Consider the following 20,578-nt stretch of genomic DNA (forward strand, 5'->3'; position numbering starts at 1 on the left):
TGGTGTGTTGCTTTTGTTAATAATTTAGAAGATCATGATGCTTGGCTGCTGTAGCAGCAGGCCAGCTACAGTAACATCTCAAATCTTAGGGCAAAAGGGCAGAGACTGAGACCAGCTTCAGTGGCTCTGCTGGAGAGCTTCCACTTTCCCCTGCAGATCCACTCCATGCCCAAGAGGCTGGCCTCTGTGGACATCAGGTTCAGCCAGTGGGATGAAGCAGCAGGAAAGCAGAGGGCAGGAGAGTGAGGTGGGATTGTTACTTCCCAGGCACCCCTCCTGCTGGGCTGAGGCTCTCTTCCTCTGTGGGAACACAGCTCTGTTTCCAACAACTCTCCATTTGTCCCTTCAGACCTATAGCTGATAACTACCTCAGTGTTGCTAGCCCAGGATGCTTCACCAATTAAACTCTCTTCAGTTACCCCCTTGAGTGTTACATATCTGTCCTGTCAGAACCCTCCTACAACTTAATGTACAGAGAACGAAATCCAAAAAAACAGGAGAGTATGAGATTGATCATCTGATGGATGAGCTTAATGTTAATAACATATTTTTAGTGCCTTATGTTTTATAAACAACTTGCCCCCCATCTTACCTGATTTGACCCTTATAACAACCTGTGAAGGAGGTAGGACAGGAGTAGTAATACTAAAATTATTAGCATCATTTTCTGGGCACAGAGAAATTGAATGATTTGCCTTCCATCACAGACCTGTTAAGTGGAGAGCTGGGACTTGGAACCAGAAAAGGTCACATTCTCTAGGTTGTGTGAAAAGTGGTTAAATTTAGCTGAGAAGTTGATTAAGCATTTTGGTGTGTTTGTTTGTCTGTTATGTTTGCTTGTTAGAGTGTCCTGAAAATTACTATGTTACACAGTCTGGAAGCGTTTTTCACTTGCAAGTCTATTAGGGCATTTTGCCCTTCCCCCAGGTGACAGTGAAAGGTAGAGAATGAACAGGCAATGGTGAAAGCAGCACTGAGCTCAAATAAACCCTTTGCCATTTGCTTGCTTGTAGCCTTCTAAACAGAGGACAGCAGTGGCACAAACTGGTTACCAGAAATGCCCACGGATAAACACCTGCCTCATGCTCCATCCTCCTCTGCAGCCACCCTAGGATCCAGCTGGCCCCGCCTGCTCTGGAAAGCACTGGCGGCTGCCTTCTGGTCCCGAAGCAAGGGGACCCGGAAGTGTCCTTTGAGACCAAGTTAGCCCCAGTTACCTGTCAGCCCTTGTTCTGTCCTGGTCTAAATCTTCCACACAACCAGCTCCGAAAACAACTGCAGGATGAACTCAGTCTCCTCCTCTATTTCTCCATTAGTAGGTGTTGGTAAAAAGCCCCTGGGCCCACTTTTTTAAGTCTTCCTCCCCAGGCCACTGCCACAGGAGTGACCGTCCCAAAAGATCCCTGCGTTTAGTGGCTTCTTGGGCCTCAGAATAGAAGGTGCGGCCTCCTGAGATCTGACCCCGTGTGCTTCACCTTGTTACCCCTGCTCCACCTCCCACCTGGTGCTCTCAGGACACGCTTCCAGTCCCTCCCTCATCTGGGCCTCTGCTCCAGCTGTCCTCCACTCGGCTTCATCTATAAAAGGCCAGCTATTAAGTCTCAGCTTCACAGAAACCTCCAGCACTTGCCACAGCCAGACACAGTACACTGAACAAACAATTTCTGCATCATTACTTCCTTATCATTCTTAGGACCCTATGAAGTAGGTGAAGGTCACTCCAATATACTGAAGAAAAAAACTGAAAAGAAAGCAATTTGCCCAAGGTCATCTACTAGTAAGTGGCAGAGCCGGCAGGGTCTCCGGCTCAAGTCCCAGAATGTATTAGGCCCCTTGTGTTTGACAGAATGGAATTTCTGCTTTTCCTCTGGAAGGAAACAACCTTTTTTTCACTTTATTTTTACTTAACCTCTGGAAGGTTAAGATCTCCTCGACATAATTTTCCTTTCTTCTTTCCTCAAGACCAGCCACTTCTGTCTCCTGCAGGTGACTTCTGGACACATCTCCCTGCTTGTTCCTATCACCCACGCACCTGCACTCCTGGCTTCATTTGAATACAAGCTGCTGCAAGAGCAGGGAGGACACTGGATGTGCAGGCAAGAAAAGGACTGCCAGCGGCTCTGACACTGGGCTACCTCCCCTTCTCTCTACTGGTCTGACCAGTGTAAGGGGGAGAGTTCAGAAAGCTTTTCTGCATCATTCCTATGTGGTCAGGCCAACCCAAATGCCCCTGGACAATAGGACCAGCAGCCAGGCCACCCTGTACACATCCCGCCTCCCCAGACCCTCCCCACCCTGCCCCCCTTGCCCAGAAAATAGAAGAGAAGGACAAGAAGAACAGGAGCAGGAAAGAGAAAGATGGGAGAAAAGATGGGGCACAGAAGGGAGGGGACAGCGACAAGAGCAGACAGTGGAGAGCAGGAGCTGTTCAACAGGAGGTGGACAGACCAAGCAGGGCAGAGGAGCAAAGAGCGAGTGACAGGTGCAAAGGTGGAAAACAGTTTCTCCCCAGTGTTTCCAGAGGTCACTAGTGACACCTAGTCTCTTCTGTGAGAGAGGTCCCCAGGGGATTGAGGTGTTTACAGTTAAAATATTACCGTCTCTCACTTGGCTTTTGCTCTGAGAGCCACCAGCTACTTTCCCATCAATTAGAAAGAGGCAGCAAGATGTGCTGATGGAGTTAGAGGAAAAAGGCAGCAAGTCCACATTCCGCAGAAGATTCCTTTATGACGGCGCGTTTGATAATACACAGTACTAGGGCAGGGCCTCGGCCATTGGGCCATGGGAGGCAGGAAGGGAACAGGTCTGCAGAGGACCGACACATTCCAGGGCTCACGTCACAGTGACACTCACATCAAAAATGACCGCCACATATCTCCCTGAAGCTCGGCCCACCCACCAGTCAACCAAGAACGATGTCGCTTTTAATTCTTCGTTTTTGGCCACTGAAGATAAACTCCACCATGCTCTCAAGATTTCAGCACAACAGTCCTTCCAGTCACGATAGGTACGGATGTCCCAGCTCTTGCTGAGAAAAGTTCATTTGACTTCTCTTTCCAGGACCGAAGAGAGAATTTTTTCTTAATGATCTGCTGAAATATTTATATATACTATTTAAAAAACCAAACAGCTAACAGTCCAGTCTGTGCTCTGTTTCCCTGGAAGATTTCTCATGATCACCCCTCCAATGGCTAGAGGGGCCATGTGTCTGGGAACAAAGAATTAAGACACTTTGAAATAAGCAAAAATCCTAGTGCAACACTCAGTGGATGGTGGGCTCTAGGGGGCTGGAAAGGGAGAGAAGCAGGTGCTCTACATCAGGGCAGGGAAAGCCAAGTGGTTGCACAGACAGAAGCATCAACAAGCAAGAAACACTGCTGGGGAAGGCCTGTCTCCCGTGATCTCCCCAGGAACAGGGGATGTCATGTCACCTGCTCCTGGACTCTCAGGGCCGAGGACCCTACCTCTCACCCTCCACCCATCCGTGACCTGCACGCTAGGCTGAGGGGTTGCTGACTGAAACAGGCTTAGGCCAAGAATTGGGATCCGCCTCTGGAGGGCCCAGGGAGATCCCCTGCGGGCTGTTCCAAGCAAGAAGTACCTGGGAAGCTCCCTTCCCCCGGCAGCTGAGGGGCACGAAGGCTTCGAAGGCTCGGAGAGAAGCAGCAAAAGGTGACTGACTAGCAACACACAGTGGCTCCGGACCTGGCTCGGTTTTGTGGGGAAGACCTGCTGCCACTGCCACCTTACCCCGGTGCTGGGGACAGACTGCAAGTCTCTGCAGCCAGCAGCAGCCTGAATACACGCCACGTTCCTTTTATATGTCTATACGGGTATATATATATATATGTATTATTTTTAACTGACATAAAATGCAACGGATTCAGGTTCATTCCCCTTTGCTATAATATAAGCTGCTCGGTCCCCTGCCCTGAGGGGTTCACACCTTCGGGCCTGCCACCAGGCTCACCCCAGCTCGCCACCTGCCCACCCCACACCGTGGGAAAGTGGCCCCAAGATGAGGGAGGACACATACCACAAAAGGTGAGCAGGAGGAGGGCCTACCTCAACAAGACTTCTGTTTCTAACCCTGAGAACCTAAGGAATTGTGAAGGACTCGGAGAGGGAGCTGGGGTTAAAGGTCACCAGGCTTTTTATTGCAGTTAAAGCAGACTCGGACAGGATGGTCCCAGCCTCGAGAGGGGACAGCCCGGCGGTCATGGGAACACTCGTCACAGAAGCCCTGCCCGCAGGCCCGGCAGTGGTGCTTGGAAAGCTTGATGCTGAACTCCTTCCGGCAGTTGTGACAGTGCAGGATCTCGTGGTCGGGTACCCAGTACGCCGGCCTGGCTGCGTCCTTCACCAGACCTGCAGCAGGGAAGGAACCACGATGGCGGGGGGGACATGCAGAACCCAACACCCCGAGTCCCACCAGGCAAGAAGCCATCCTCAGACACTTCGTTCATTGGCTCCCAGTCTAACTGCACACAGAATCCCCTATGGAGCTTTTAAACGTGCAGACGCCGGACCTTCAGCCCTTCCGCCCAGGTCAGGGCCTCTGGGGCTGGGGCCTAGGCACTGACATTTGTATATGAAGCTCTCCAGGTGATCCTGAAGGGCAGCTGGATTAAAACCACTGGAGTAACGACAAAGACGTCTGGTCTCCGGAGTCAGGACTTATCTTCATCCCAGTTCCACTGAGCTTGAGTTAGTAGCTACGGGATTAAGAGAGGTTTCTTAACTTCTCCGGGCCTTGGTTTACTCATCTTTAACAACCCACCTTCAAAAGTGGTTACAGGATTACAAGAAGTAATGTGTCTGACACACTGGGACCTGACAGCCAGCGAGTGAGCACCCGTGAGCAGCACTGGCAGGGCTCCTGCCTCTCCCAGTTGCCTCTGGGCATCAAACCTGGGCGAATCCACCTATCCCTGCACTCTAGAGTCAAAAGCTCATCATCAGCTCATTCTGTGAGCTACAGTGATGATCCAAGCAGTTTTTATCACAGCCACCCAGAAGCCCTTGGTCTCTCCCCGACAACGGGCTGAAATACCCCGGGCCCGGCCAACACTGCCTAAGCCCTCCGCACGCTGTGGGGTCTCCCTTCTCCCTCTTCCCATCCTGGTTACAAGTACCCCCTCACAACCAGAGGGGGGCAGCTCTCTTAAATCCTTAAATGAATAAGAGCTTGGCAGGTATGGCAGAGTAAAGACAGCCACAAAGTCTTTGATACCTGCCTCTCTGCCGAACCTACGCAGGCTCCGTGACTGTCGGAGGCTGAGGTACGAGAGCTAGTTTCCAGGCCAAGGCCCGTCTCCGAGAGCCCTGAGCCACCATGTAAGAAGCCCCCTACTGCCGGAAAACCACGTGGAGAGGCCTGGAGAATACAGTGGGTGAGGAGGGGAGGGTCCCCACTGGGCCCAGCCTTCCAGGCACCCTGCCAAGGCACCCAGCATGACAGTGAGACCAGTCCAGCTGCCCTGATGGAAAATCAGGCAGTGACTCCAGGCAGCGCCTCCTAAAGCAGAACAATTACCCTTCCCGTGACACATGATAAAATGAGGGGTTGTTTTAAGCCTTTACATTTGCAGGCAGCTTGTTATGCAGCAGTAGATGGTATCAGAGGATGGCCCCCAGGAATAGACATGAAACCACGAAGGTATTAGCAGAAGAAGCCGACAAATGTAAACTTTCAGTCACCTCCTTGCTGCCCAACTCAACCTAGGTCAGCAAGCCTTTGACAAAATGACAGCCCAGGGCCCTGTGAAAGCCCTCAACCCACACACACCGCACCCAAAAGAAGCACTGCCAGGCCAGGCCCACCTAGTGGTATGTCAATGGCTGTCACCACGGCTCCCAAAGTGTTCTGCACGGCCTCGCCCACCTTCCGAGCAATCAGCGTCCCACCTTCGTCGTCCACTTGGGCCTCAGTAACATCTGCAGACAAGGAGAAAGGAACAGCCATCTCCTCTCAGTCATTTCCCAGACGGGAAGCTCGGGGGCAGCAGCAGAGCATTCTGGACGCTTCTCCCACTGTGCTGTTCTGCAGTGATGGCGAGGGTCTGGGCTGTGGGGGGTCAGTCCAGACACCACAACCAGTGACATCCGTTAGTCCTTTACTTCAACCCTCTGGGGCTTCTTTATATCCTTCCTTCAAAGTGAGCCAAAAATGTTCTAGGACCATGACCTAGAACCTCCTCCAGGGAGAAGATGCAGTCTAAGCCTGTGGTAAACACAGGACGGGTTTAACCATCCCCACACCCTACTCCTGCCAAGGAACAGCACCCCCAGGACTCTGTTAACAAGGAACTTAGAGGAAGACTGGTCAAGACCGGGGGAGCAACTGCTCTCAGAAGACTGATGCGGGGAAGGACAGGGTTGGGCATGGGGGAGTCCAGTTCCCAAAACCCAATGCCACGGAGAGAGGATCCCCCTCCACCCATGCAGCTCCCGGGCCCCACGTTACCTAACTGGACATTCCTGGCTTCATAGCAGTTGTCACACACCCGCACGGGTGCAGGGCCCCAGCCCCGCTCGGGCACTGGCCGGGTCTTGGACGAACAGCTGTCACAGAAGCCCTCCCCACAGGCCCGGCAGTGATGCTTCGTGTCGTTGTCTTTAAAGGATGTAGCGCACTTGTTGCAGCTCTGTTCCAAGCCCAAAATAACAGAGAGGCAGGTATCATTCACGTCTGCTCAGCTGAGACAGTCAGCAAGACCAGGGGAGGCCCACAGAAGCATCTCACAATGGCAGGACCCCAGAGGGTGCAACAGAGGGAACCTAAGGCCTCCAGCCACACAGAATGCCCCTCCTGAAGCACAACTGTCATTAACATTGTCTTTCAGGAAGTGCCTGGAAAGGTACCTCAAACTTATCTGGCTGAGTCACAGCGTTCTCAGAAGGGACTATGCTAATTCCAGCCAAAAGAGCAATGAGAATTCATTTTCTTTCACAGCTTCCCAAAAGAACCTCTGGGGGGGTGATGAGGAACGAGTTTCCTATCACAAGTGTTTGGGTCAAAGCTGGGTGCTCCCTTGCTGTGCGTGCTATGAGTAAGCTGAAGATGACCCTAATGACCTCTAAAGGCCCCTTTTTGTCCAGATTCTGCATGTATGACCTCAGACATCTGACCAATAATAACTGGCCCTTGCCGGGAGGGAAACTAAAATCACCACAAAGAAAATACTTGTGTAGTAACACAAAGGGAAATCAGTGAGCACAGAGGACACTGGCTGCCTCAGGGTAGCTCACCCTTTCCAATACTCTGGGAGCTAATCTGACTGGGAGAGAAATTCCAAGCCCCCCTCACAGCACAAGCTTAGGAGAGGGCGAAGCAGCACGAGCAGAAGGGGCCGTGCCAGGGACGCAGGGCACCCCATCACACCATACCAGGATCTGGGAGTTGGGCCTCCAGTAGGCAGGGGCGATCTGGTCTGTCAGCCAGGACGTCACAGCTTTGGTGGGCCCAAGGCTAAACTCAGACACCGACTGAGCCATGAAGTTCATCCCGTCCAAGAGGCGCTGGGCAGCATTGTTGTTGTCCTTGAGAAATCCATCGGTCTGAAATGAAAATGCAGGCTCCCATCATGCTCTGAGCAAAGGGAGTGAAAGGAAGGAGAGGGGTCTCGGGTGAGTTGTACACTCATCATGGCCAACTCAGAGCTACAAATTTCCCCGGCACAGAAAAATGCGGACAGACCAGGAAGCCCGTCAGGCTGCCCCGTACCTTTAGGAATCACCCAGGAAGGGGAACACCAAGGAAAATAAGTCCCCTAGAGAAAGTCGCTTATCTTTTTCCCATAAAGGGAAAAAGGTTTTGGATGTGTTGTGATTTATGGGTAATTCTAAGTGAACTGTGGTTTAATGCAGAATGAAAGCACTGTATCACTGCCTCATAAACAGATTTGTTTTTCCAACATCTTGAATTCAAAAATCAAATTTAAAAATAGTAAAGGTCTATAGTAATTCCACTTCTTAGACTATACATCAAGAAGAATATACTCCAAAATAAAGAAAAGGCTTTCGTACGTGAAGATGGTCACTACAGCAATTTCTTTGAAAATTTAAAAAAAAAAATTATAAACAGCATGAATGTTAAAAAAGGGGGGGCGGCTGGGGAATCAAACTATAACATGAGACAGAATATTACACAGTGATTACAAATGAGAATCAAGAAAAGTGAAAGCAATGTGAAAACAAAACTGTGGTATGAGAAAAATGCAGTTAAGTGGCACATAGTTATAACTGTATCTATACAAGCACATGCATATGGAAAATGAGTGAGGAGAAGATGAAAAAGTCAAGTTTTATTTGCTAAGGCAGTGTAACTATAGATCAATTTTTAGTTTATTTTATTTAAAGCTGTGCTTCTAATATTTATGCAAGAAAGATAAAGAGTGAAGATAAAGAACAAGAAAGGCTCTCCAAGATCATGCCTTCCTAAATCACCAATATACTGAAATTCATGGTTAAGCTAAACTGTAAACAGGTCCCACTTTTCCACATACAGGAACAACTGGACAAGAGAAAGAAGAAAAACAAAACAGCTCTTACCCCAGGCCACACGTGCACAATCTCTGTCCGCACCACCGTATCCACGGGATCTTGGTTCCCAAACCAGTACTGCCGGCTACGGTAGACCACACCGCAGTTGGGACATTCAATCACATACCTACAAGGAAGATAAACAGATGCTGTAACCCCACCAGGTGTCTGGGGAGACAAACACACCAAACAACCAGTCCTTGGAACTCACCCAGACCAGGCATATTTTGCAAGACCCATCCAGGGGGAGTCGGTGGAAGCAGCCGTCTTGGGCACCACGCTGACTTCATTGCCTCTCTCATAGCAGGCCTGAAACATGGAGCAGTCTGCCAGCTGCTTCTCTGAACACCAGGCGCCCTGGCCTCTCCACATCCCTGTCTAGGCCCACTCCCCGCAGACCACACCAGCTGAGGGTTTACAGACCCGAGTTTAGCACATCAGTAGAAAGTTTATTTCTCTAAAATCAGCACCCTGGATGATTAGGAGCTGAATGTACACCCATCCTGGGCCCCAAAACCGAGCTATAAATCATATCCCTGTCACAGACAGGAGAAATCCATCAAAACTGGGTTCCTGAAGAGCATTTCTGCTCTCAAGAATGAATAGTCAATGTCAATGACCCTTGTATACAAGCTCAATAGAGTAAGGGGAACATAAGCTTAAAAGAACAAACCAAGGGGCCCTGGCAACAGACATATATGAGTTCTTTTGGGCAGAGCTGGAAAGAAATTCCAGAGATACTCAATTTGATTTCAAATACTTTGGGATGCAGCAAAGCGTGGTCCCAAGCCAGTCTTTCCAAAAGGAGAGTGTGACCAGCAAGCCAGCTGCTGGAGAAGCGGGGCGGACTCACCTTGCAGGTATAAACGCGGTTGTCATACTGGTGGGAGTATCTGCAGCGGCTCTTGGCTTCATGAGGTACTCCTTCTTTCCCGTGATTCATGCTGTTCTTACATCCAGCCCTAAGGGAAGCCCAAAAGCTGACAATGAGGCAGCCAGAGGACCCAGTGCCACTTACACAGAAGAGTCTGACCCTGAGCCAGATGCAGGGCCAAAACCAGACCTCCGTTACTAACTGCGCCCTGAATACTGAGCGGAGAGAGGGCAGTTTGTTTCAGAAACCTACATGCCTCTCTTATACTTGCAGTCAACAGCACTACACAGGTAAAGCAACTGTTACCCTTGAACGAGGAGACAGGGCAAGAGGAGGAATCCCTTCTTGGAAAACCACTTGGCCCCTCTGTAGGAATGGAGGAGCCAGAAGACACTACCTTGACAAGAGATAAAACCTGAATGGCCCTCAGGGAACTCAAAAATCCAAACAGCACAAAATGGGAAGTTTAACCCGAACAGGCTGCCAAGATGCAAAACAAAAACCAACCCTCAAAATTTGGCAACGCATTAAGAGGAGGCTTAAGCTGAACCAGAAAACCTTCCAAATGAACAGTGAGCTCTGCCATCCTGACAGTGCAAAAACAGAGATTGGGACATTAGAATTTCACTATGATAGAAGGGAAAGTTCTGGAAATCTGGTGAGGCTCAGTTAGAACGGAAAAGCAATGATCCAACAGAGCCTAAGCCTCTCATGCTGGGCTGGTGGGGCAGGCCAAAGGAAGGTAAGTCACACCGGCAACTAACATCCCTCTTTCCTCTCCAAGATAATCCTTAGTTCTCCTTGCTCAGACTGTATAAACCAAGAGCCAAATCCTTTTTCCAAATTCCAAGGTGGTGGCCCACAAGGTTCAATGCAGAAAAGCCACTCATAACAGAAAAGGCTCAGGTCTCCTCTACGTAGGCAAATGTGGAGGACAGGAGCAGAGTTCTGATGTGAGCAAAGACAATTCACTGGCGAAACAGGTAGATGGGTTGGGGAGTGTCTACAAGACAGCCTGCAATCTGACCCTGACACACTGCATTTAAATCTCCTGAGCTCCATCAGACAAGTCACTGACTGTGATTTAATAGCCATCAACGGATCAAATTAATCCAGTGAGCCTCAAAGTGTGTCCCCATCCAGCAAAATCAGTATCGCCTGGGAACTTATCAGAAATGCAAACTCTCAGGCCCTAAACTGGAACTACTGAACCAGAAACTGGGGATGCTAGGCCCAACTATCTGTTTTAACATGTCCTTCAGGTTTTTCTGATGCATGCTGAAATTTGAGAATCATCGCTCTGTTCCCCCTGTAACAAAGTGTGATCCATGGACCAGCAGCACAGGCATCACCTGGGAGCTTGTCAGAAATGCAGAATCTCACAACATTGTAAAATGACTATAACTCAATAAAAAAAAATGTTTAAAAAATAAAAAAAGAAATGCAGAATCTCACCCAGACCTGCTGATTCAGTATCTGCATTTAACAAAATCCCAAGGTGGTGCACGCACAGATTAAAGTTTAAGAACACTGCCCTAACTTAACTCAGGCTACACATAAGAATTGCCTGATGAGCCTTTGAAGTATACTAATGGTGAGGCCCCACCCCAGATCTGTTAAATAAGGATCCTTGGTGGTGAGGCCCAGGCCTTGATAATTGTGAAACTCCCTGGAATTCTAATGTGCTCCAAGCATTTGCCCTCATGGTAAAAGGAATCAGCTAGGATTGATAACTCCCCCAGTGCTTTGCACACACTGGGCTATCAAATATTAGCTGAATAGACTACAACTGAAAGCTCTGGTAGGAGCAACATAGAGAAACAGGCAACCTAACGTTTTCTGCGGTAAAAACTACCCAAACCAGAAGCCAGTCAATTTCACATGTAAACTAGGTTGTAACCTTCAGGGGATCCTTCATAACCGTATGCCTTGGAATTCCCAGCAACCTCCAATCAGGATCACTGGGAATTTGATGGAAATACACCATCTCAGGCCCTACCCCATCCTTAAATCACAATCTAATTTAACCAGACCCCATGTGATCTGCATGCACACTGGAGTCTACTCAGCATGGTTCTAAGTGCCTTTTCCCAAGGTGGGGAGACAGCTGGCCTCACTTACCCACAGCTGAGGCACAAGGAGGAGCAGGTGAAGTACTCATCTGGAAAAAAGGAGCTGTGCGCCATCTGGTCATCAGGGATCTCACCACTGAAGCGGTCGCTCAGCGCCTGCAGAGGAGGGAAGATGACAGTGAAGCAACTCCACAGAGAGCCCTGGCTTTGGCCCTCCCACTGCTGGCCTTTAGAAGATGCCCTTGCTGCTGGCTTATTTCTCGCAGGCTCCACAGCTAGAAGAGGGAGCCCAGTGACTTCTGCTCCTACCCTCAACCTTCCCGGCCCAACTTACACCAATCCTCACCACAGGAAACCTCAGAAAGAACCAGCCCATTTCCCAAGAGGTCAGACATAATAAGCAAACAAACTTACCATTCTCTCCTAGTTATCCTGGAAGTTATAATCACCTCAACACCCCGTCTTTCATTCAAAACCACCAGATATTGACTAATGCCCATTCATCTTTGTGAAGCTGAGACCAAGAACCCGACACTCAAGAAGGTGGCTCGTTTTTGAGTCAGAGTGAGGCCGAACTGAGAAGTGAGCTGGGAGTTTCCTGGGCGTCTCCACCAGTTCTAACCACAGGCACTCGGAGTTTATTTACTAGGCCACAAAACTCTCTCAATGTAGAAAAAGGGTTATCAGCCAAAAAACATGGAGGAATTACTATAGTTTTTGGCAGCCTTTTATCAACTACAGTAACCTAAAAGACAGCAAGTGGCCAAAATAAATGCTAAGAAGAGAGATAAAAGTATTTGCAGAAACAAACGGAAATTTTTATGTTTAAAGGCAGCTTCCATTTCTAATCTTCTGTTTTTTTGCTCAATACTTTACATTGAGGTGGGGAAGGTATAGCTCAGTGGTAGTTCACGTGCTTGGCATGCACGAGGTCCTGGGTTCAGTCCCCAATACCACCATCAAAAAATAAATAAAGATTTTTAAATAAAAAAAAAATACTTTATATTGAAAGTATTCTTCAGGCTGAAATTTTTCCCTCCAGGCCCTTAGTTATATGCAGTTGGGAAAAGTTATACAAATTAAACAGAAATGGGCTTCCAGGCTTTAAAAGTTATTAAATGCTCAAAAATTCCAAGCTTCTAGCCCTCAATCTCTCAGTCTGAGGCAGCCAGGCACTATTTAGGGGAAAAGAAGGAACAGTAGCCTAAAACAAAAGGACAAGAGGTTATTTCCTTTAGCAGAAAGCCAAAGAAATTTTAAGATGAGATTTGGGAAAAGGACAGATTAGGTCTTAAACTAACGTTCTCAAGCTCTAAAGGGAATTTCGTTTAATCAGAATTTATTTATTAAAATTCCTTTTCTCTTTTTAATGACGTCTAATACCCTGAGTTGTAAACGTGAGTGTTTACAAGGGCACGTGCTACCAATGTTGAGTCAGGTCAGGTGTAAGACAAGAGTAGTGGCAAAGTATCAAACTAAGGGTGTGGGACCCACCCATGTGCATACAAATGCAGCTTCTGGATTTGAAGGATAATACGGAGGCCCACAAAGTACCATCTGCCAGCGATGGCCAACCAAGTGGCAACCCTTGACTTAGACTCCAAAAAACGCTCTAACAATAATATATATACGTTCTGTTCTCATGGGCATAATTTTGTAAAGCGTAACTTAGGGAAAACTGAGATTTTGAGAGAGAATACAAATGAGCATAAATGAGAAGCCAGGCAAGTAGAATTACAAACGAGCCTACACCATCCTCCTCTCTCCTGCTTTTGAATGTGACCCATCCTTCGGGGATTTTCTGGTCTCAGCTCTTCCCAACCACTGTAGAAAACTGGGCTTTGCCTTCTCTGAATACCTGTTGTCCTCAACATCTGAACCAGGTACTGAGAGATTAGGAGATGAGGCAAAGCTATGAGACTACTGCATGTATTTTACCTCCCAGACTAGTTCATAAACGCTGTGAAAGACATTTCCTACTTTTATATCCTCCTCTAACTCCTAGCAAAGGTCCTAACAGGTACTTAACTACGCCCTCTGGAGTGAAGTGCCCCAGCACCCACCCCCATGCACACACCAACCCCTGCCCTCCCTCCTCCTCACCTTGGCTCTACCTCCACGCCAGGCTGCATCCCAGGCCCACAGGCCCTCTCAAATATAAGGCTAACTATTCCCTGATTGGCCAAATTACTGATAATTCTTAAGGCTATAGTTCTCAAACAGTAGTTCCCAGAGAATGCATAACTCTCTGAGGGGAGTTGGTGGCAAAATACAGCATTAATTCAATGCATCAGTTTACTAAAAGGTTTGGGAAGGAAGTTATTTTTATATTAAAAAAAAGAATATAGTATGAAACTAAAGAAAAATTGCATAAATGAGGCCCCCAAAATCATTTCAGCTTGTAGCTGGCAGCTTCGCACTCTGTGACTCTATTTCCTTATCTACCAAATGGGGATTAGCAATATCTTCCCCTTAGGGGTCTTCATGGATTACACCGTGCAGATCAAAAGAAGTTACTCATGTAGAGCACCTGGCATAGATTGAGAGTTCAGGAAACATTAGCTGCCATCATTAGTATCATTTTTATTTTTTGTGCTGGGAATTCTCTTCTTTTCTTCCTTAGATACCCTCACTCACTAATCAGGTAACACAGCAGATATAAGAACTTTTCTCTTTCCATGATGGCTCACTGGTCTTCAGGGCTTCTTGCATTTGTGGGTGAATATTGAGTTGCAAAAAGATGCTTATGTATCTAATGAGGTGTTAAAATAAAAAAGAAAAGGGGGAGGGGTACAGCTCAGTAGTAGAGCACTTGCTTAGCATGAATGAGGTCCTGGGTTCAATCCCCAGTATCTCCATTAAAAAAGAAAAGAAAAGAAAAGAAAAGAAAGACATAACTAAGGTATGTAGAAGCTACAGAAGAGGTATAAGGAAATGCAAAGAAGAGCATTTTTAGCCCCAGAGTTTTTCCTTTTAAACAGGTAACTGAAACGATAACCTAAAGACTAGTTTTCCTTAGGAAAAATACATCAAATTTAGCATGAATTCAACAGCTGGGTTGAATTCAGGAGGCATGCCTCTCTCCAGTACATACAAAACTGCAGCCCAGTAACAGTGACAGCACAAGGTTTTTTCTGTTCCAAACCCAAGCAGCCTGGTGCACTTCTCTGAAAGTTCTTCAGAAAAATGGGTGCATTTGTAAGTATCTCAAGGCTTAGCATGAAACAGGCTACAACCTGATTCCCATGGGACAAATCCCCACAGACCCTCCGTCATCAAATTAACTGCTGGCTTATATTTAGCCAGGGCAACAGGAACTTCTTATGACATCAGAAAGAGAACTCCTAGACCAACCGCCTCATCACTTGCAGATGCTGTCACCCATCCTCTCAAATGCTGGGTAATACAGTAAGCATCTCACTTCCCTCACAAGTCACTGAAGAGCTGGCAGTCAGTAATGAATCAGACCTTGACAAGCATCAGGAGGACTTGCAGGAATCAAGAGTATGGGAACAGAACAGTAATTGTTAAAAAAAAAAATCCTATGCTCATGTGTTTTAGATACAAGAGTAAGGAGATACTGCCTCCCTTCCTTTATAACCTGATTGTTCCTTTCCAGCGTGGACACTACCACCTAATTGATATACTTTTGTCTTTCAAAAATTTCAAACCTCCCATCATTCCAGGGTTTCTTGGGCTCTCCTTCTGGGGTCCCAAAGCTGTAAGAGGCAGGGAAGGACCTTTCCTGAAAAAGCTTGGGAAGCATTTGAGGCCAGTCTGGAAAAGACTGCCTGGAGACCAGATGATTTTGAACTTTCGTTGCCTTGGCAACAGTATGACTCTTTCTGTTGAAACTGTTTTAAGGTTAGCCCCAGTCATCAAGGGCTAGCAGTGGACTTTCTGATTCAAAATGGAGACTCTTACATAATCCATGATGCCACCCCCCCCAACAAATTATAGTAACTTTATAAACACTTAATAGATGCTTTCTGATGTGACAGAATTGGAAAGTCAGAGTTTCTACGTTTAGAGATCAGAAGCTAAAGAAGGTATTACATAAAACCTGTGTGAATTCAACTTTAAAATGGTTCTGTCAATTATTCAGAACTGTAAATACAGACAATAGTTAATTCAATATTCAGTTCCCTTATTCAATAGGGACTGAGCATCTCTTTTCTTTAAACAGGCTGACTTAACCAGTGAGAATATGCTCTGCTGGTAGATATCTGGGCTGTTGCTACCATGGCAACTGAGCAAAGGAGTGAGAGGTCAAGAAGTGGGAAATAACCCAACTGGGAAAAAGGGACTGGGGCCTGGACCACAATGTGGCTGAATGGCAAGAAGAGTGATCAGGTCGGCAGGATGAATCGGGAAACATACAGGCAAGCCACTAGAGCAGTAACTGACAGCAGGTCGATCTCAATCAATCAATCCCTCCCTCTCTCTCCCTCTCCCTCTCCCTCTCTCTCTTTTCCTCTCCCTCTCTTTCTCTCTCTCTCTCACACACTCTCACACACACACACACACACACTCTACAAACTCCTCAATCTTTCTCATTAATCACTTTTCCTGTTCAATAATGAACATGAAAAGCAGCACTTCGGTTCCCTTTGAATCTAACCAGGTGGAACCTCATAAATTAAGACAACTAGTAAGTTTTAAAAGTATACTAATGGCATTAAAAAGAATGAGGTATGTATTATGAGCTAATACAGAAAGATAACTAAGATGCAAGATAATGTGGAAAAAAAGGAAGTTGTAGAATAGTATGAATGATATGATCCCATTTATGAGGGGAAAAAAATATATGTGTGTACATTTCTAGAAGCATATCCAAGAAACTACTACTAATGGTTATCTGTAGAATGAAAAGATAATATGGGGGAGGAAAAAAAGGATTTAACTTTTCTATGATCTGCTTCATTTAGGGAGAAAACCATAGAGATGATATAAACATACTTCTGTATGAACTTACATAGCACTGAGTATTTCTAAAAGCATATACAAGAAAGTATTAGTTATATAGTGAGAGAGGGAGAGGAAAGGGACTTAAGTTATACCTTACATGTTTCTATACTATTTGAATTGTTTACCATGAGCACACACTGCTTTTATAATTTAAAAATAACTGTTTAAATTACAGTAGCCAAACACTCAAATACAACTTACAGGAACGCCCTTTGTAAAGGTAGCTGGCAGTATGCATCAGGAACCTTTAAAGATGGCCACAACTTCTGGCCATCTTAAAAGTGGAGTTAACTCCTGAGACTAGGAATATAGCACAGGGTTAAAAGCATAGACTTGGGAGCCAGACCACCTGGTTCAAATTATCCACCACTTACTTGATAAGTCATCCCAAGCAAATTAATTAACCTCTCTGTGTCTCCGTTTCTCTACCTTAGAGCTTGTATGAGGATTAGATGAATTAATACACGTGCAGTGCAGAGCACAGTACATGGTATACAATAAACACTCCTGAAAGGATGGCCAGCAGCAGTACTGGGAGCTGTAATTTATTCTAAGGAAGTAGGCAGAATGTGAACAATATCTTTAAATACACAGAAAATATAATAAGGAAAAATGGAAACTACTATTAAAATAAGAACAAAATTACTGAATATAAAAAGTGACCCATCCATATAAATGAAAAGAATACCTCTGTTTTAAAAACATGTTTTCACAGAATATTTAATGGCATGGAAAAAAATACTGGGTTTCAATGTTTCATTAAAAAAAAGCAGGGGAGGGTATAGCTCAAGCAGTAGAGTGCATGCTTAACATACACGGGTCCTGAGTTCAATCCCCAGTACCTCCTCCTGAGTTCAATCCCCAGTACCTCCTCTAAAAATAAATAAATCTAATTACCTCCCCCAACTCCGCCAAAATAAAATAATGCAATGATAAATATTTTTTTAAAAAGAAAAAAAAGCAAGGTTTACAAATGCACCTAAATACATCACGCCCCAATTTTCGTTTTAAAATAAATAGCAAAGGATCATATAATACCCAATTTATTTATTTTTTGCACACTTAATTTGCTTTTTTTCTGCTATTACAAAGAATGTTGCTATTAACATCCTGAGATAGGTCTCTTTGTGTCCCTGTGGAAGAGTTTCTTTAATGCAAATTCCTAGAAATGATACGGCTAGAATGCACATTATGCACATCTTTATCTATACTAGATATTTCTAAATTGCATTTCAAAGCGGTTATACTAATTTTAATTTCAACTGGCAGTTCGTAAAAGTTTACATTGCTTTTTGACATTTTATTGCCAAACTTGTCATCGTTTGCCCTTGCATGGTTGTGGTTTTAATTTTCCTTTCTTTGATTACTAGAGAGTTGAGATTTCTTTATTTGTGCATCACAGTTTTGATTGCCTTTCTTAAGTGATTTGTCTCTCCATTTTCCCAAAAGGTTTATATTTTTTTTCCTAACAATATTCCTGCATATTTATGTAACATAAGGAGAAAATCATATAGGTAACAAAATCATATAAATCATATTAGAATATATCCTGAAGCTTCTTGAAATGTTTACGCAGTGAGTTAGTGAGGCACTGGAAAAGGTAAAAAAATAAATTCCAAGAGAGAAAGAAAAAAAATGGGAGAAACCGGAAGCCAAACAAGTTATTTTGGCACTGATAATTTATCGGTTTAGGATAATCCCCACTGTTTTATTCCAAAAAGGATTCAAAGCTACTTGTAAAAAACAACAACAACAACATAAAACAAAATAAAAAATAAGTGGAGGGAAGAGGGAAATAGCTCAGCTGTAGAGCACATGTCTAGCATGCAGAATAAGGTCCTGGGTTCAATCCCCTGTACCTCCAATTAAAAAGAAAAGAAATAAAATTAAAAATTTTCTCAAAAATAGGTGGAGAAAAATAAACAGGCACTATATCATACACTTCTGTGAACTATGAGGACTTCTGTTCGAGTGAATTTTAACAGCAATAAAACCCTTCTGGGTCAATTTGCCTAATACAGATCTTACAGGTAGCTTTCTATTAGAATGATTACCAGGGAACTAACAACTTCTAATTTAACGAAGAGGATTAAAAACAAAACCACCACCAGAAAAAGACAAAAACAATTTTTTCGAGGATTTAAGTTGCAAGAACCCCACAATTCCCTGGGGAGAGCCCAAAACACATGCGTAAACAGACAACTCCTTCCAGCTGACAGAGCGGTGGGCCCACAGCTCAGCCCCTACCTCAGAGAATGGAAAATATAGGGTCCATATGAAACTCTGAGGACAGAAGTTACCAAGAATCCTCAAAACTCCACATGACCAGGCTCAATTTAATCACAGAAAGCTTCATGAATCATATCACCTCATAAGAAAACGGCCTATTTTTCTCAAAAGTGCCTAACAAATTGGCTTGGAGTAGGACATCCAAGACTTGCCTGAGGGTAAAATCCCTGAGCACTAATTACTGCTTACAGCACTTGGCGTCCCTGAAGGTCTTATTTAAACATTAAACTGGGTTAGCTCTGAGAAACCCTGAGGAGCTCTATAACCCAGCCACTGGCCTAGGCATTGATATTCATGCTGATCAGATTTACAGCCCTGTGTGTAACACAGCATGGATTCAGCCTCTTTTAAGAATGCTTGCCATACCTGGGTGTAATCTTCCACCTGACTACCTTTGAGCCATGACAAGGACACTGGCCAGACTCACAGCTCACAGACATAGAATACAAACTTGTGGTTGCCAGGGGGGAGATGGGTGGGAAGGGACAGACTGGGAGTTCAAGATTTGTAGATCCTGACAGATATATATAGAATAGATAAACAAGTTTATACTGTATAGCGCAGGAAATATATTCAAGATCTTATACTAGTTCATGGTGAAAAAGAATATGAAAATGAATATATGTATATTCATGTATGACTGAAAAATTGCGCTGTACACCAGAAATTGACACAACATTGTAAACTGACTATAACTCAATTTTAAAAAAAAAGGACACTGGCCAGTAAATCTAAGTACACTTAAACCTCAAATTCTAATTAGAAATATGTATTTCATGAATTATTCAACTATAATCATTTTCATAGTTTTTTCTTAATATTATTCACAACAGTTAACTCTTACTGAATACTGACTATATACACAGTACTTTGTTTCTTAAAGTATGTGTTCTTGTTTAACCCCTCAGCTTCGTCAGGAACATTCTACTTCTGCCCCTCTTTCACAGGTGAGGAGAAAGGCTTGAAGAAGCACTACAAGGGCAAAGACTTATTTGCCACTGTACTTCCAGCACTTCTGACTCTACCTGGCACAGAGACTCATTCATTCATTTGTTGAATAAATGAACGAAAGAACAAATTTCCTAAGAACAAGCAGCGCTAAATGGCAGAACCAGGAGTCAGTCTGACTCCAGAGCCCAAGCTTTTATAGTCCATTCAGGCTGCTGTAACAGAATACCTTGCTTATAAGCAACAGAAACTTGTTCCTCACAGTTCTGCAGGCTGGAAGTCCAAGATCAGGGTGCCAGCGTGGCTGCCTTCTGGTGAGGGCCTGCCTTCTGGTTCACAGATGGTACTTTCTCACTGTGTCCTCACTTGGTAGAAGGAGTGGGGGAGCTCTCTGGGGCTCCTTTTACAAGGGCAGAAATCTCACTCATGAGGGCTCCATCCTCATGAGCCAATCACCTCCTAAAGGCTCTCCTAATATCATCACATTAGGCCTTAGGATTTCAACCTAAGAATTCTGGGAGGATACAAACATCCAGCCTACAGCAACCACTATGCAAAAACCATAAACCTTTTTTGAGGGGTAACTTTTTATATAATTTCTAATGTAGAAAATTGCAAGAACAGTATAAGGAACTCCCTCCCATATGCAATTTACCCAGAATCACAAACTGTTTACATTGTGTCCCACTAAAAAACCTTCTTAACTCAATGGATTAGTCAGATCAGCATGTGCCCAAAGTCTGTTCCTCTGAAAAGCAGGGCCAGCCTAGCTTTACGCCAAACCCGCTTCTCCTATCCCCTCCAGTCTCAGGCTCTATGCCCTTACCCTTGGAGCATCCTCATAGCCCCAGTTGCAATCTTCAGGTCAACATTTCCGGGTCCT

General features: G+C 45.3%; 1 protein-coding gene and 1 long non-coding RNA gene across 4 annotated transcripts in view; one reads left to right on the forward strand and one right to left on the reverse strand.

The window, feature by feature from the left end:
- Positions 1-4,130: 4,130 nt before the first annotated feature.
- The window catches only part of ZFYVE1 (zinc finger FYVE-type containing 1), a 40,937-nt gene continuing 24,489 nt past the window's right edge, over positions 4,131-20,578 (reverse strand). For 2 of the 3 annotated variants that reach the window (XM_006206900.4, XM_072963362.1), the window contains exons 5-12: positions 11,540-11,646; positions 9,398-9,506; positions 8,756-8,853; positions 8,554-8,671; positions 7,390-7,560; positions 6,467-6,647; positions 5,824-5,937; positions 4,131-4,368 (exon numbers count right to left, since the gene is read on the reverse strand). In XM_006206900.4, coding sequence (XP_006206962.2) covers positions 4,136-4,368; positions 5,824-5,937; positions 6,467-6,647; positions 7,390-7,560; positions 8,554-8,671; positions 8,756-8,853; positions 9,398-9,506; positions 11,540-11,646 — 1,131 coding nt within the window. In that variant the 3' untranslated portion in view covers positions 4,131-4,135. Of the gene's footprint in view, positions 4,716-5,823; positions 5,938-6,466; positions 6,648-7,389; positions 7,561-8,553; positions 8,672-8,755; positions 8,854-9,397; positions 9,507-11,539; positions 11,647-20,578 lie in introns of all 3 variants that reach the window. The other variant, XM_031679195.2, reaches the window with a different exon arrangement.
- Positions 14,885-19,828, forward strand: LOC140696968 (uncharacterized). The gene is made up of 3 exons (XR_012073739.1): positions 14,885-14,994; positions 15,677-15,872; positions 19,656-19,828. It is a non-coding gene; the product is annotated as an uncharacterized lncRNA (long non-coding RNA).

Source organism: Vicugna pacos, chromosome 6, assembly GCF_048564905.1.
Source record: "Vicugna pacos chromosome 6, VicPac4, whole genome shotgun sequence".
In the NCBI taxonomy this organism is placed as follows: Eukaryota; Metazoa; Chordata; class Mammalia; order Artiodactyla; family Camelidae; genus Vicugna; species Vicugna pacos.